At 36.0% G+C, this 15892-nt stretch overlaps 1 protein-coding gene across 12 annotated transcripts in view; it reads left to right on the plus strand.

The window, feature by feature from the left end:
* TUT4 (terminal uridylyl transferase 4) overlaps positions 1 to 15892 on the plus strand; it is a 155062-nt gene that overhangs the window by 108136 nt on the left and 31034 nt on the right. For all 12 annotated transcript variants that reach the window (XM_004476506.4, XM_058303582.2, XM_058303583.2 and 9 more), the window contains exons 14-16: positions 941 to 1091; positions 4086 to 4172; positions 9922 to 10025. In XM_004476506.4, coding sequence (XP_004476563.1) covers positions 941 to 1091; positions 4086 to 4172; positions 9922 to 10025 — 342 coding nt within the window. The remainder of the gene's footprint in view (positions 1 to 940; positions 1092 to 4085; positions 4173 to 9921; positions 10026 to 15892) is intronic.

Consider the following 15892-nt stretch of genomic DNA (forward strand, 5'->3'; position numbering starts at 1 on the left):
TTTTTTCTGGTCATAGTAACATCTTTTAGAATCTCCTGGTAAATAAATTTTTCTAAAGTTTTAAAAGTTGATGGAAATTCTTGTAGCATTGTTAATTATCCCATAATACAGCATTCCCACAAATAGAGATTTCTTTGTATAAGTTGAATCAGAGTGCATGCCTAGGTAAATGTCAGGCTAACATTAGAGGAAGAAGCTAACTTTAAGATTTAGGCATATTGTAGGAAAGAAAAGAATTATGCTTTTCTTTAACTAGTTGGGATACATTTTTACTCTTTTAACAACTTGTCTGGTGATTCATTGGTATACATTTGAGATGATGTGGGGTTTGGAGTTCAGTCTGTGGTTTCTGAATAAGAGTTGTTCTTTGTCTGAAGCTAATTTATTTTTGGTGCTCTGTCCTGCAGTTGATCTCTTGAATACTATGCTTATGTAATAATTGACCAACCTAGTCACTTTAGATTTCTGTAATTTATTGATTCTGAAGATAGAAAATGTTTGGAGTAAAATGAAAGGTGCCACTTGAAATTTCTTAGTAATTTACTTTGTTAGAACTCAGTAAATTAAAAATATAATGCATATATTTCCCTTTTGCTTTAGTTGAATAGTTAATATAATTATTTATTTGCTGATCAAGCTGTTTGAATTAACCTACATCTTATGTATCTCCTGGTATTTCCTGTACCTTAATCCTTCAGGTAAACTGAATCCTTGATAATAACATTTTAGTGGGAAAGAAAGTTAAAGTGATTGGCTAAAATAGGTTTTGTACATTTAAACCTGCATTTCATTGACACGCTTTCTTTAATTTTTGAAAGCACAGGTTATCAGAGCTGAGTTACACAAGTTACTGTTTTTGGACTTTGTGAGTGATGATTAAGTCCCTGAAAAGTTTAATTAATATTTCCATAAATACAGATTGTTTTTTACCTTTGTATAGCCGCCAACAATAGTATGCAGCATCTGCAAAAAGGATGGACATTCAAAAAATGATTGCCCAGAGGATTTCAGGAAAATTGATCTAAAACCTCTACCACCAATGACAAACCGGTTTCGGGAGATACTTGATCTAGTATGTAAAAGATGTTTTGGTAAGTCTTGTATTACTAGAACTACTATCACTACATTCTTTCTTAGCTTTTGAGTATTTATTTTCTAATTTAAAAGTAATTTGTTTACATTTAATTTTGGTCGAGGTTTTTGAAAACTTTGGAGACTCAAGTACAGATATTTAGTAAGTGCCTATTGTGTACAGGGCATTGTGGTAAACGTCAAGAGAAATACAGTCCATTTGTTTTGCTTTCAAGGAGTTTTAGACTCTAGATATACACTGTCTAACATGGTAATGATTAACCACACGTGGCAATTTAAATTTAAATTAATTAAAATTAAATGAAATTTAAAAATTAAGTTCCTCAGTCACACTAGCACATCTCAAGTTCTCAGTAGCTACATGTAGCTAGTGGCTACTGTACTAGACAATCTAGATACAAAATGTGATTGTACAGGACATATATGTAAATTGCTATAATTGGAGGCAGAATGTGTTACATGATTAATAGTTGTAAACAAAATGCAGTGTAAGCACAATTGTGCAAACACAATTGAGATTAATATATGGCACTTGAGGTGGACTTAGAACTATATTTTTGGATATAGAAGATTACAAGTAAAAACATAGAATACATAATTTGTTTATGGAATAGTTGCCTTTGATATAGCAGGGTATAAGAAAGGCAATATAGAGAGATAAGGCTACAAAGATATTTTGGGGGAAGCCTTGAATGCCTTAATATTCAACAAATATTTTTGTAGTACCTCGGATACTTAGCAGACATTTATTATTACTCACTGTGTCCCAGGTAAGATAAAATTTCTACTGTCATTACATTTAGTGCCTCATTGTAATCTTTCTCTCCTGCTGCCCCCTATTCCCTCCTCCTCTGGAACCACTGATCTACTTTCTGTCACTATAGATTAGTTGGCATTTTCTAAAGTTTTATATAAATGGAACCACACACAATGTACTTTTTTTTCCCCTCACTTTTCCACTCTGCATTATTTTGAATTCATCCATATTGTAGCATATATTAACATTTCATTTCTCTTTTTTTGCTGAGTGGTATTTATTCCATTAATAGATATACCCATTATTTATCTGTCTGTTCACCTGTTGATGAATATATGGGTTGCTTCCAAATTTTGGCTATTACCAGTAAATCTGCCATTTATAGTTGTGTACAAGTCTGGGCATGGACATATGCTTTTATTTCTCTTGGATGAGTACTTAGCAGTGCAATGGCTGGATCATGTTACCTTTTTTTTATAGTATCTTTTTTGAGATATGATTCACTACATTTGTTTTTACTTAGTCATTTATCTCAGTGTGAGCTCAGATCCTTTTTTTTGTATCTGGGGTTATAATTCATTTCTACTTTAACTTTTGATCATAATTGTTCTAGCTTTGTCCATTGAGAGTTCTTTCAGTTGGCTTCTGTGTCCCTTTGACATACCCCTTTCAGTCTGTGTGTGTGTGTGTGTGTGAGAGAGAGAAAGTGTAGCACTTTCTTACTTTCTGGCACTAGAAGGTACTCCTGACTCGTGTATATTTCTTGCCTGAGTCCTATAATCAACTATTTCTCCAAGGATCTCTGGTTCCTTTTATTGGAAAATGGTATTAGAAACCAAGATTTGTAGAAAAACAAGATTTAGTGTGCATGTTGCTACTGGGTTGTTACTTCTAGGCTTGCTCAGTTTACAGAGTAAGAAAATATATGTGTATATACTAATCTGCATGTGTACATATATCTATACATATTTCTATATGTAACCATCTGTATCTAAATTAAGCTAAATGGGTTCAAACAGGCTGTTTCCAATTCTTAATGCATAATCTCATCAGTCATTTTAGTCTTTTTTGTAAACTCCTCCTCTAACAGTAAGAAACCTTGCTCTCACCATTTACTCAACTGTACCAGTATCAGAATGGTTAACCTGTATCCCAATGGCAAAAAACTTTATCAACTAGAGTACAATAGTTACATGCAATTTCTTTTGCCTTTAGTCTTTTAGACTTCACTTATTTCCAAAACTCCTTAGGTCAGCATCTTTTCCCCCTACTTCCTTGAATGAAGTTGTTTTATACTTTTGTAATACAGTTAGATTCTCTTGTCACAATCTGCACTCCGTCCTGGGATCCCCAGCCTCATAAGTGATTTTTAAAAAATTTGCATACGTTTAGGTTCACTCCTTATACTGCAAAGTTCCATGGGTTTTGACAAATTCATTGTGTCATATATCCGCAAGTACAATATCATACAGAATAGTTTCATTGACCTAAAAAAAAATCTGTGCTTTATCTGTTTAACCTTCCCTTGAATACCTGGCATCCACTGATTCTGTATTTTTTTTTATAAAGCTAAATGTTAGTTTAATTCATTACAGGCAATTCTAGTATAGTACTGCTTTGTTCTCTTTAACATATTATCTCTTGGAGCTAGAGGTGAAGATAGGGGGAAAAAACTTTTGTTCCTAAGGATTGTGTGGTCTTCCTTGGAAAAATAAGGTGAATATAAGTGAAGTAACTAGAAAACAAGAAGGATAGTATAAAACCAGGTACTAGACTATGGCAAGAAGTTTGGAGAACTAAAGAATTCATTTAAGGGAAGGTCATTGAAGGTTGTGTTAGGCAAAGCAGGTTTTAGAGAAGATATGTTTTGTGACCAGACAGAGAGAACTGTAAAATTTGAATGGGCCAGGTACCAGTGTAACAGTTATGAGTACTGTCTTAATAGGAGGGGAAAAACAAGCACGGGAGAGTAGAATGTCTGAATAAAACAGTTGAAGATAGTTTGATGAATTAAATGTATGTAGTTGATATTCATTAAAAAACGATCATGTGAATGTATATAGATTTCAAAAATTTATTTTCTGCTGTCTCCCCACCCATTCCCCAATAACATTTATGGTTTTAAAATTAGGAAAGTCAGCAAATAATGAAGAAAGTATAAGTAAAAATTTAAGGTAAAAAATTGAAGACATTTTCAGATTCTAATCCTGTTTTTCTTACTTTTTTTCCCCCCCAGATGAGTTATCACCACCTTTCTCTGAACAACATAACAGGGAGCAAATTCTAATTGGTTTGGAAAAGTTTATTCAAAAAGAATATGATGGTATGTTATAGATTAAAATTGATTACATTTCTTATTATAGTCATCTGATCTTGAGTTTCATTTGTTGATTTAAAAAAATGTTTATTAAATGATGTGTGTTGGGTACTATTCTAGGTGTTAGGGATACCATGCTAATAAGAGAGGTAGAACTTGCTTTCATAGATAGAACAATAATAGCCTCTTTTCCACATGATTTATGAAAATAAAATTCTTAGTATCAAAGTCTTTGTAATGATTACTAAACCTAGCCCTCCCCTCCCTAAAAAGGCCTTTTAAGTCAGAGTACTTTTTTCTAAGCTCAGATTTTACATTGAGAGGATCGAATATCAAGTTGAAGTTATAGTATCTTTTTTTAAAAAATCTGTTCTTTCATCAAAGGAACTGTCAGAAGTGATTTTCGTCTTTTAAATATTTCAGATTTGAAAGCAGAAAGAGAAAAGTCCCCAGAATGAGGTCTAAAGCATTTGTAAAAATTGCATGTTCCTTGTGCTCAAACAGATGTGGGTGAAATCTCGTATGGTAAATTACAGTTATTTTACAAAGCAGGATAAAAATGTAGCCATGATTCAAACAACCTCCCCTTGCTACAGAAAGAACTAGGTGATGCCTATTAGGGGATTATGTAAAGGCCAAAATAGTTCTCCAGCAAAAGTGGCTGTACTGATTTTAAAACCTTTGGCTGCAGAGATGCCTGTTAAGGAAACCTAAGGTATCTTGTTTAATTAGATAATATATGAAACATATAAAACAAAACAAGAACCCTCAGTACTGTATATGCAGCTGGATAATGATATTTTTAATTTAGAGGTAACTTTTCAATGTTTACAGGACTTTTTAGTTAATTTTTTTTCTATTTTGAAAACAGGCTTGTTTACATTTGATCCTATAATTTAGTATTGTTTAACCAATGTCAAAATTAGTGTCAAACATTCTAGGTTGTAATTACTTTCAGAGTAGGTTCAGTCTGAACTTTCTCACTTATTTTACAAACTGTAGAGGAAAAAACACCTTTGACAAAGCAGTTTAAAATTAATTTTTGGTTGTTTTTTTTTTGGTTGTTTTTTTGTTTTTTTCTTAGGCGGTGCTGGGGATTGAACCCGGGACCTCATACATGGGAAGCAGGGGCTCAACAACGGAGCTACACCTGTGCCCCTTAAGATTAATTCTTATTAGTTGATTCTTTAATGACTGTTTGCTTTTCAGCCCTGTGTACCCTATGTATCTATTAGAAACCATCTAAATTTGCCATTGGATGAAAAACATGTCTCTGGCCATTGAAATAATCTTGTTTACAGCAGTATTTTTGTGAAACAATTATTTATTGCTGAAAAAACTTTCCTGAAGTGTGCTCACCTTTTTATTTTTGCTTAGAACAGAAAAAGAAAGGCTTAAATTTGAAGTAAATATGAAGGCACTCTTTTTTTTTTTTTTTTTTTTTTAAGAAGGAAGTTACCAGGAACCTCCTTATTCAGGCTTAAAGGACTGAAAAGAGTATTTGTAAATAAAAGTGTTCAGGCCTTTTAAAAAGGAAGGAAAACAGTATTTTAGTGCTCCAATGCAGGACTGCCTTTTGAAAAATGTCAACAAAGGGAATTTAAACTATCCTAGAGGGTCACTTGAGTAGGAGATGATTATACAGTATTATTGCTTAAAACTTTTAACCTCTTGGTTGGTTTGCATCTCTTTCCCATACTACTAATTTTATACAAAAAAAATGTTAAAATTTATATTTGAATTTTGCTCTTGTGTGGCCAATAGTGGGTTTTTAAAAATAAATCTATGGTTTCCAATAAACAAAACACAACAAAAAACATTACTTGCTTTCATGAAGCTTATATTCCAGAGAGAGAGACAACCCTTGACTAGCAAATGAGTATATAAAATAATATTAGGAAATAATAAGTGCTATAAAGAAAAGTACAGCAGGGCAGCGGATGTGGCTCAAGTGATAAGGCCTCTGCCTACCATGTGGAAGGACCCAAGTTGGATCCCTGGGAGATCCTGGTGAAAAAGAAGAAGAGAAAGTGTGCCTGCACGGTGAGCCAAGTGCCTACATGAGTGCCCACATGCTAATAAGCCAGTGCCTGTGCGGTGAGCCAGTGCCTGCTCAAGTGAGTCATGCAGCAAGATGATGACACAACAAAAGAGAGACAAAAGGGAGAGTCAAAGTGAAGCGCAGCAGAGACCAGGAACTGAGGTGGCACAATTGATAGGGAACCTCTCTCCATATCAGAGGACCCCAGGATCAAATCCCTCTGAATCCTAGAGGAGAAAGATGAGAACCCAAAAAAGAGAAATAGATACAGAAGATCACACAGCTAATGGACACAGACAGCAAAAACAGCAGGGCAAGGGGGTGGGGAAGTATAGCAGTGATGGGCTATTAGGGTAGGTCTCTCTGATAAGGTGCCATTTGAACACAGCCCTGAATGACAGGAAGGAGTAAGTTAATATCCAGGGAAAGCACTTTCTAGAGAAAGAAAAGCAAGTACGAAGATCCCAAGACTTATACACACACACACACACACACATACACACATACACGTATGTATATATATTATTTTTTTCTTTTGGGGGTGGGGTACCGGGGTTTGGGATTGAACCCAGGACCTCATGCAGGAAGCCAGTACTCAACCACTGAGCTACATCTGCTCCCCTGAGTTGGTTTTTTCATTTGTTTGCTTCTTTTTTGTTTTGTTTTGTTTTGTTTTTAGGAGGCACCAGGGAGCAAAACCTGGTAACTCCCATGAGAGAAGCAGTTACTCAACTGCTTGAGCCACATCCACTCACTGGATTATATTTTGTATGTTTGAAGCATAGCCAGGAGTTCATTGTGACTGGAGTAGAGTGACTGAAGAAGATAGGGGTAGAAAGATGAATTCAGAAAGATAGCCTAGGAATTAGATCAGTAGCACCTTATGGATGATCTTATAAAGACTTTTGGATTTATTATGAGTATGCAATAAAAAGCTTATGGATGGGAAGCAGATTTGGCTCAACAGATAGAGCGTCTGCCTACCATGTGGGAGGTCCAAGGTTCCAACCCAGGGCCTCCTGACTCGTGTGATGAGCTGGCCCATGTGCAGTGCTGATACACGCAAGGAATGAGGTGCCACGCAGGGGTGTTCCCTGCATAAGGGAGCCCCGTGGGCAAGGATTGCACCTTGTAAGGAGAGCCACCCAATGTGAAGAAAGTGCATCCTTCCTAGGGTGGTGCCGCACTCACACAGAGCTGATGCAGCAAGATGACGCAACAGAAAGAGACACAGATTGCTGGTGCTGCTGACAAAAATAAAAGTGGACACAGAAGAACACAGCAAATGAACACAGAGAGCGACAGCTGGTGGGAGGGTGCAGGGAAGGGAACAGAAAAAAAATCTTAAAAAAAAAGCTTATGGAGAGTTTTTAGAAAATATAGGACATGATCTGACAGAATAGAGTGTAGGGCTGTATGAGTAGAAAAACAAGCAGAACATTTAAGAAGCTATTGCATAAGTGTAGATGAGACATAGTGGTTTGGACTGTAGTTATTTTGAAAGGAGTACATGAGAAACGGTCAGATATGGTATATATTTTTAAAATAGAGCCAGTGGGATTTGCTGATGTATGACATGAGATGTGAGAGGAATAAAAGTGTAAGGGTGTCAAGGGTTTTAGACTCAGTAGTTTGGGAGTACTACGTAAGCGGAAGGCAAAGATAGCAGAAGGAGCAGATTTTTAACATGGGGGTGGAAGGAACCAAGAGTTCTGTGGCCCAGACATTTTATTTTAGAAAAGGATAAACAGCTGATTTATAATCAGAATGAATTTCTACTTTTAAAAGGTGATCTTCTGTCATGTCCTATAAGATTCCATTTTTAAAATTTATATTTTATTAGTATTTGATCAAATCTCAGTCCCTATTAAACTCAAGCTTATTTTTCCCTTACTGATAATTATGGCTTCTTTTCTGCCTCTCAGTTTTTTCATTGAAATTTCAAATAGGGCATCAGAACTGGATGGAAGGATTAAATTTTGAAAACATAGAATTTATTATCTAAATGTATAATCTACTTAAAAATTAATAGGGGGGAGTGGATTTGGCCCAACGGATAGGGTGTCTGCCTACCACATGGGAGGCCCAAGGTTCAAACCTAGGGCCTCCTGACCCATGTGATGAGCTGGCCCATGTGCAGTGCTGACGTGCGCAAGGAGTGCCATGCCACGCAGGGGTGTCCCCCGCGTAGGGGAGCCCCATGTGCAAGGAGTGCGCCCTGTAAGGAGAGCTGTCCAGTGTGAAAAAAGTGAGCCTGCCCAGGAATGGTGCCACGCACACGGAGAACTGACGCAGCAAGATGTCACAACAACAACAACAAGAAAACGAAACACAGAATCCGGATGCCACTGACAAGAATACAAGCGAACCCAGAAGAACACTCAGCAAATGGACATAGAGAGCAGACAACTGGGTGGGGGAGGGGAACAGGGAAGGGGAGAGAAATAAAAAAAAAATTAATAGGGGAAATCCAGTCCTATTAAGCTCAGTTTGTCTGTAGTCGTAGTTGTTATTGAATGGCACTAAGTAAGAAGGGACTACCCTATCATTTATATCAAGTAGATTGATGAGTCACTTAAAAAAAAATATATATATATATATATATATATAAGTTTTTTAAAGATATTTAGATTACATAAATATTATACAGAAAATACAGGGATTCCCATAAGTCCCACTCCCCACACCTCCCACACCCTCCCGCATAAACAGCATCCTTCATTAGTGTGCATATTCATGCAATTGATAAATGTATCCTGGGGCATTGCCACTGAGCATAGACCCTAGTTCACATTGTAGTTTACATTCTTTCCCACATGATTCTGCATGTTGTGGGAAGATGTAAAATGGCCTATATCTGTTGTTGCAATAACTCTCTCTTAAATCCATTTAACTTTTACTCATTCTCACATCACTACAAGAATTAAGGTTAGTGTTAGGAGGTTTTCCTCTTGGAAAGAAACTAATTCAGGGCATAATTCAAGTAGTTTCATATATATCACCTTAATCCAGAATGGATTAAATCTCCTAATATTGGGAAGTGGATGTGGCTCAAGCTATTGGGCTCCCATCTACCATATAGGAGATCCAGGGTTTGATACCCGGAGCTACCTAATGAGAATACAAACAGATATAGAAGAACACACAGCGAATGGACACAGAGAGCAGACAATGGAGGGAGAGGGGAGAAATAAATAAATAAATCTTAAAAAATAAAATCTCCTAATATTGATCTTAATTCTTACAGTGATGTGAGAATGAGTAAAAGTAGATGGATTTAAGAGCTAGTTATGCTGGAAGAAGATAAAGGACTTGATTGTTTGGATGTGGAGGTGTAGAGAGAGTTAAGGACAGCACCCACATATCTGACTTGGGCAACTGAGTAGATGACACTGTTTAATGAGTATAAGGATTATAGTATTAACAGTAGTTTTGAGGTGAAGTTGGTGAGTTTTGTTTTTGACATGTTGAATTTATTATGCTTTGGAAAAGTGGAAAAGCAGTTAGATACATGGCTGTGGGAATTTAGGCAAAAGTTCGGGGCTTGAGGTGGCTATTTTGGAATCTTCTCAGTATTTCTGCCAGTGGTAGGTAATATAAGCCATAGAAGTAGACAGAATCACCTTGTATTAGGCCATTGCTACATATTAGAAGACTCTTTTTTCCTGCCAATTAGAAGAATTTTGTCTTTTATTTTTGTTTTCCTTTGGTTAGAAAAGGCAAGATTGTGCTTATTTGGCTCTTCGAAGAATGGATTTGGATTCCGCGATAGTGACCTGGATATTTGTATGACCCTGGAAGGCCATGAAAATGCAGAGGTAAGAGTTAATGTTTGGAGAGGGAAGTGAATGTTTATATTATTCCAATTGTGAATCTATATTTAATTTCTTATGTAATATTGATAAATATGTGGTGTCATTCTTTGTGTAAAGATACTAGTAATAGCAGTGTTTGTAAAAGCATTAGCATCATAAATTTAGAAGCCAGTCAGATTTATTGTCTGTCATTTTATAATGCATAAGCTATGCCACTGAGTTAACAAGTGCTATGTTAATGAATTTGGGGAAAAATATTTACCAGAGTTGGAATCATTTCATTGGGATCAATGAGAAGCTGATGTTCAGTAATGAACACCAATCTTGCATAGTCTGTTTTTCCATATCTCTTTCATTAGCTGATGTTTTATAGCAGTATAGATAGAAAATATAGGTGGTCATCTAATTTATACATATGTTATATTCTAAAAGTTAATTGTAACTTTTGGGCACTCAGAACACTTTTTCCCCAAAGAAGTAATGTTATAAATGATGTGTAGATTTCTAGGATAACTTTTCAGAAACTCATTTTGGATGAGTTAAGGAACTAACTTTTATTAAGTTCCCAATATACACTTTTACATACATTATGTCATTCCTACAATCACCTTCGAGTTAGGTATTATTTTCCCCGTTTTACAGATGAGGAAACAGGCTTTGAGATATAAACTGACTTGCCCAAGTTCACACAGCTAGTAAGTGTTGGAGCTCATGCTCTTTCCATTATATCTCACTGCCTCTCTGTAATTTATTTAACCCATAATGTAATGTAACTGAAATATATACTAATAGTACTGTAGAACCTAACCACTATTTTCTGAAATTGAAAACTTCCTGAATTTCACTGTGAGATGCCAAGAGCAGACCTTCTCCCAGTGCAGTCTCAGTAATAAGAGTGGGTACTTATGCTTTCCTCCTTTGTGTATCAGATATCAATAGCGGGAGTGAGATTGTCCAAGTTGTATTAGAGAAAGAGACTGATTGGATAGGGAAGAAGTGTCCCAAGCCACTCTAGCAGCAAGATGAGAAGGAGGAGGTCCCTGTAGTTGCTTAGTCGTTTACCAACATTGTTATTGGTATTTTATATTTCAAAATTAGGGATTGCTTTTAAGTCGGGGTGAGGGCAAGCTCCTGACATCTGTAGTGGTGTCAGTGTAGCCTCTGTTGCATTCTAAAATAATTCAGCAGAGTAGTGTACCTGTGTGTTTCTGAAATACTTCTTTCAAAAGGTGATTTTGAAATTGTTACTCTTGGAATAATGAGAGCAGTGATGCCTGATATATCCTTATTTGTGACCCTAGTATTAATTAGCATCTTCTTATTCTATAAAGAAATTGAAAAATTGCAAATATTTTGTCTTCCCCAACTAACTTCTACTCAGTGCCATCTACTGGGAAAGATACTGTTCTCTTTCCATTTTGGAGGGCAAGAATTGAGGGAAATGGTTTTTGCCCTGGAAGGTGATTAAAACATTAGATATCTTCTTTGTACAATTTAATAATCATATGTATTTTTAAAGAGTTATTTTGTTTATTTCTCCTTACTCTCTTGTTGTTTACGCTTGCTGTGTCGGTTCATCTTCCTTGTTTCTTTAGGGAGGTACTGGGAACTGAACCTGGAACCTCCGATGTGGGAGGGAGGTGCTTAATCTCTTGAGCCACCTCTGTTCCCTGCTTTGTTGTATCTCTCATTATGTTTTTTCTTCTTGTGTCTCTTGTTATGTCATCTTGTTGCATCAGCTTGACATGCCTGCCTGTTGTGTCAGCTCGCTGTCTTCTTCTTCTTTTAGGAGGCACCTGGAACCTCTGCTCCTTCCTTTGTTGTGTCTCTCATTGTTTTTCTTCTTGTGTCCTTGTTGAGTCAGCTTGCCGTGCCTGCCTGTTGTGCCAGCTTGCTGTTTTCTTTAGGAGACACTGGGAACCAAACCAGGGACTCCCCGTGTGGTAGGTGGGATCGCTTGTGCCACATCCGCTTCCTGATAATCATATTTATAATCATTAAATATTTGTATATTATATATAGTCTGTGCCAATCACAATGGGAAGTTGAAACAGTGAAAAATAGTAAATTATTTTCTTCTGGATTACTCATAAGTGAAATTTATAATTTAGCATAAATTATATCTTGAATAATAAAGAGAAAAATTACCTCTTTTGTTTTATTTTTGTTTTATTGTTTATGAATTAGTAACTAATAATTACCTTGATATTCCCACATTAAGCTGTAATGGCTACTGCCCTTTTAGCTAAAAAGAGCATGCTGGTGATACACAAAACTGATCCTAGTAATAACCATGGAGATTGATGCTTATATACTTCAGCTTAATCCAGTTAATTTATAATGCCATTATCTTCCCATCCTTTGTATTATGATAATCACTAAACAACTCTGCCACTGTGTGTTTATTTTTTAAGATTCATTTATTCCCCTCACCCCACCATTGTTTATTGTTACTGTCCTCATTCGTTGTGTGCTCATTTTCTTTTTAGGAGGCAATGGGAACTAAACCTGGGACTTTCCATGTGGGACGGAAGTGCCAAATCGCTTGAATCACCTCCACTCCCTGCTTTGTCATGTTTCTCATTGTGTTTCCTTGTTGTGTCACCTTGGTTGTATCATCTCATTGCTTCATCTTGCTGCATCAGCCCATGGCATCAGCTTGCTGGCTTGTTTGTCTTCTTTAGGAGGCAATGGGAATCAAAACCCAGGACCTCCCATATGGTAGGCAGGCACCCAAATGCTTGATCACATCTGCTTCCCTGTGGTGCTTTTTAAAAAACATTTAACATGTTTGTAGAGTTAATTCCTTAAAGAACTAGGTGCTGGTAATAAATGAATTATGTTTCTTTTTCTCATCAACATAATAATAAATAGTTAAAATTTTAAGCGCACACTTTGTGTCAGGCATGCTACTGAATGCTTTACATATATTGTCTCATCTAATCCTCCCAGTGAGTGTACAGGGCAAAAATGTATGCTTATCTTGATTTTCTGGAACAGTAGCATGAGGCTCAGAGTTGGGTTAAAGATCTGGGCAAAATCACAGAGCGTGTTAGTACGTGGTCCAAGATTTGAATTCAGGTTTGTCTAAATTCAGAGCCTATGTTCTTAATCACTATACTGTTTTACCTTTACCAAATCCATCTGTAGTTGTTTTACGTATTGAAAAACATTTTATTCCCTTCTCTGTGTTTGTCTCAAACTTTAATGTTCATATGAATTACCTGGGAATTTTATTCGAATGTAGACTGGGATGGAACCTGAAAGCCTGTATTTCTATCAAGTGTCCAGTTGATGCTGATACTACAGGTCTTAATGAACCACATACTTTTTTAAAAAAATTAACTTATTATAATATATCACCCACACACAAACATATATAAACAATAAGTGTATAGTAATAGTTGTGAACTTCTGAAACAAACATATATAATATCATACAGGACTCTCATAACTCACCCTACCAACACTTTACATTGTTGTTAAACCTTTTTAACTAATGATTAAAGAGCATTGTCAAAATATTACTACTAACCAAAGTGTTTTCCCCAACCTTCCCTATTATTATTATCTTTATGTCATTTATATATGAACATACATAAACAATTAAGTGTATAGTAAAAGTTGTGAACTTACAAAGCAAACATGCATAACATCATACAGGGGTCCCATACATCAACCCTCCACCAACACCTTGCATTGTTGTGAGATGTTTGTTACAAAATACGAAAGAATATTGTCAAAATCTTACCACTAATTATAGTCCTTATCTTACATTTGATGTGTTTTTCCCCCAACACACCTTATTATTATTTTTTAAATTTATTTTTTATGGCAGAAGTTATAAACTTATAAAACAATCATGCACATACATAGAATTCCCAAGCAACATCCCTCTATCAACACACCTCACTGTAATGGAACGTTTGTTACAAATAAGATAATATCATCTGATTGTTACCATGTCAATAGTATACATTTGGCTCTCATTTTCCATACTGCCCCGTTATCAACAAAGTACATCTTTGGCATCGATGCAAGAATGTTATATTATTACTGCTAACCACAGTCCATAGGTCATTCCAGTTGTATTTTTCCCATGCGTTCCCAATACCCTGCAGTAGTGATATTCATTTGCTCTAGCTCACAAGAGACATCTTGCATCTGTACCATCAACCACAATTCTCATCCACCTCTTGGTTTACTGTGCTATTCAGTTCCTATTCCTAGATTATTCTCTAGCATTCTGTCAATTGACATTTACATACCTAGATTACCATTTTCAGCCACATCCCTATTTGTAAACTAGCTATTACTATTTTTACCATCTATTCTATACATTTCCACACTTTTACAGTAAAGTTAATTAAACATCAGTAGTCCATCTTAGTCCTCTTATCTCCATTAGGAATCTACCACCTCCCACCAGGTCTTGAAGATATTTTCCTACAATTTCTTCTAGAAGTTTTATTAATGGTTCTTGCTTTTATTTTTAGGTTTTTGATCCATTTTGAGTTAAGTTTTGCAGTTCTTTCAGTACCATTTTGCTGAATTGACTGTTCTGCCCGAGCTGTGTGGGTTTGATAGGCTAGTCAAAAATCACATGACCATACATGTGAAGGTCTGTTTCTGAGCCATCAGTTTGCTTCCATTGGGCTATGTATCTGTCTTTATGCCAGTACCATGCTGTTTTTACCACTATAGCTTGGTAGTATGATTTAGTTCAAGAGATGAGGGTTTGGTTTTCCTTTTATGATGTTTCTGGTTATTCAGGACCCCTTACCCTTTCACATAATTTTGCTAATTGTGTTTTCGATTTTTTTTTTTAATGCTGGTGGAATTTTTATCAGTGTTGCATTGAATCTGTATAGAAATTTGAGTAGAATTGACATCTTAATGATATTTAGTTTTCCAATCCCTGAGAATGGGATGTTCTTCCAGTTATTTAGGACTCTTGATTTCTTTTAACATTGAGTTGCAGTTTTTGGGATACAAGTGCTTTACATCATTGGTTAAGTTTATTCCTGACTACTTGAGTTTTATCTGTCATATTTTATTTTCACCACTCTTTTGACACTTTGTTACTTTTATTGATATAATCTTTATTTCTAGGCTCTCTTCCAGGCCTCACTCTCCTGTCTTTTCTTTTCAGGCTCTAGCACCCACTTTAGTATTTCCTGAAAATCTGGTCTCTTGCTTAGAAATTGTCTCAGTTTCTTTTTATCTGGGAATATTCTAATATCACCTTCATTTTTTGAAAGACAGTCTTGCTGGATATAAGATTCTGAAAGTTTTTCTCTTGTAGTATCTTAAATATATCAGACCACTGTCGTCTTGCCTCCATGGGTTCTGGTGAGAAATCAGCACTTAATCTTATCAGGTATCCTGTATATGTTACACATTGCTTTTCTCTTGCTGGTCTCAGAATTCTCTTTTTGTCTTTGGCATTTGACATTCTGGTTAATATGTGTCTCAGAGTTGGTCTATTTGGATTTTTTCAGATGGGAGTATGTTGTGCTTCTTGGACATGGATATCTATGTCCTTTATTTATTTTATTTTATTTTTCTTCTTTTTTCAAATTTAAACCTTTCTCTTTTTTTGTCTTTATTTTTTTATTATTACATTCAAAAAATATGAGGTCCCCATATACCCCTCACCCCCCTCACCCCAGTCCTCCCCCCAGTCCTCCCCCCATAACAACAATCTCCTCCATCATCATGAGACATTCATTGCATTTGGTGAATACATCTCTGAGCACTGCTGCACCTTATGGTCAATGGTGTACATCATAGCCCACACTCTCCCACATTCCACCCAGTGGGCCATGGGAGGACATACAATGTCCAGTAACTGTCCCTGCAGCACCACC

Source organism: Dasypus novemcinctus, chromosome 9, assembly GCF_030445035.2.
Source record: "Dasypus novemcinctus isolate mDasNov1 chromosome 9, mDasNov1.1.hap2, whole genome shotgun sequence".
NCBI classification, from domain to species: domain Eukaryota; kingdom Metazoa; phylum Chordata; class Mammalia; order Cingulata; family Dasypodidae; genus Dasypus; species Dasypus novemcinctus.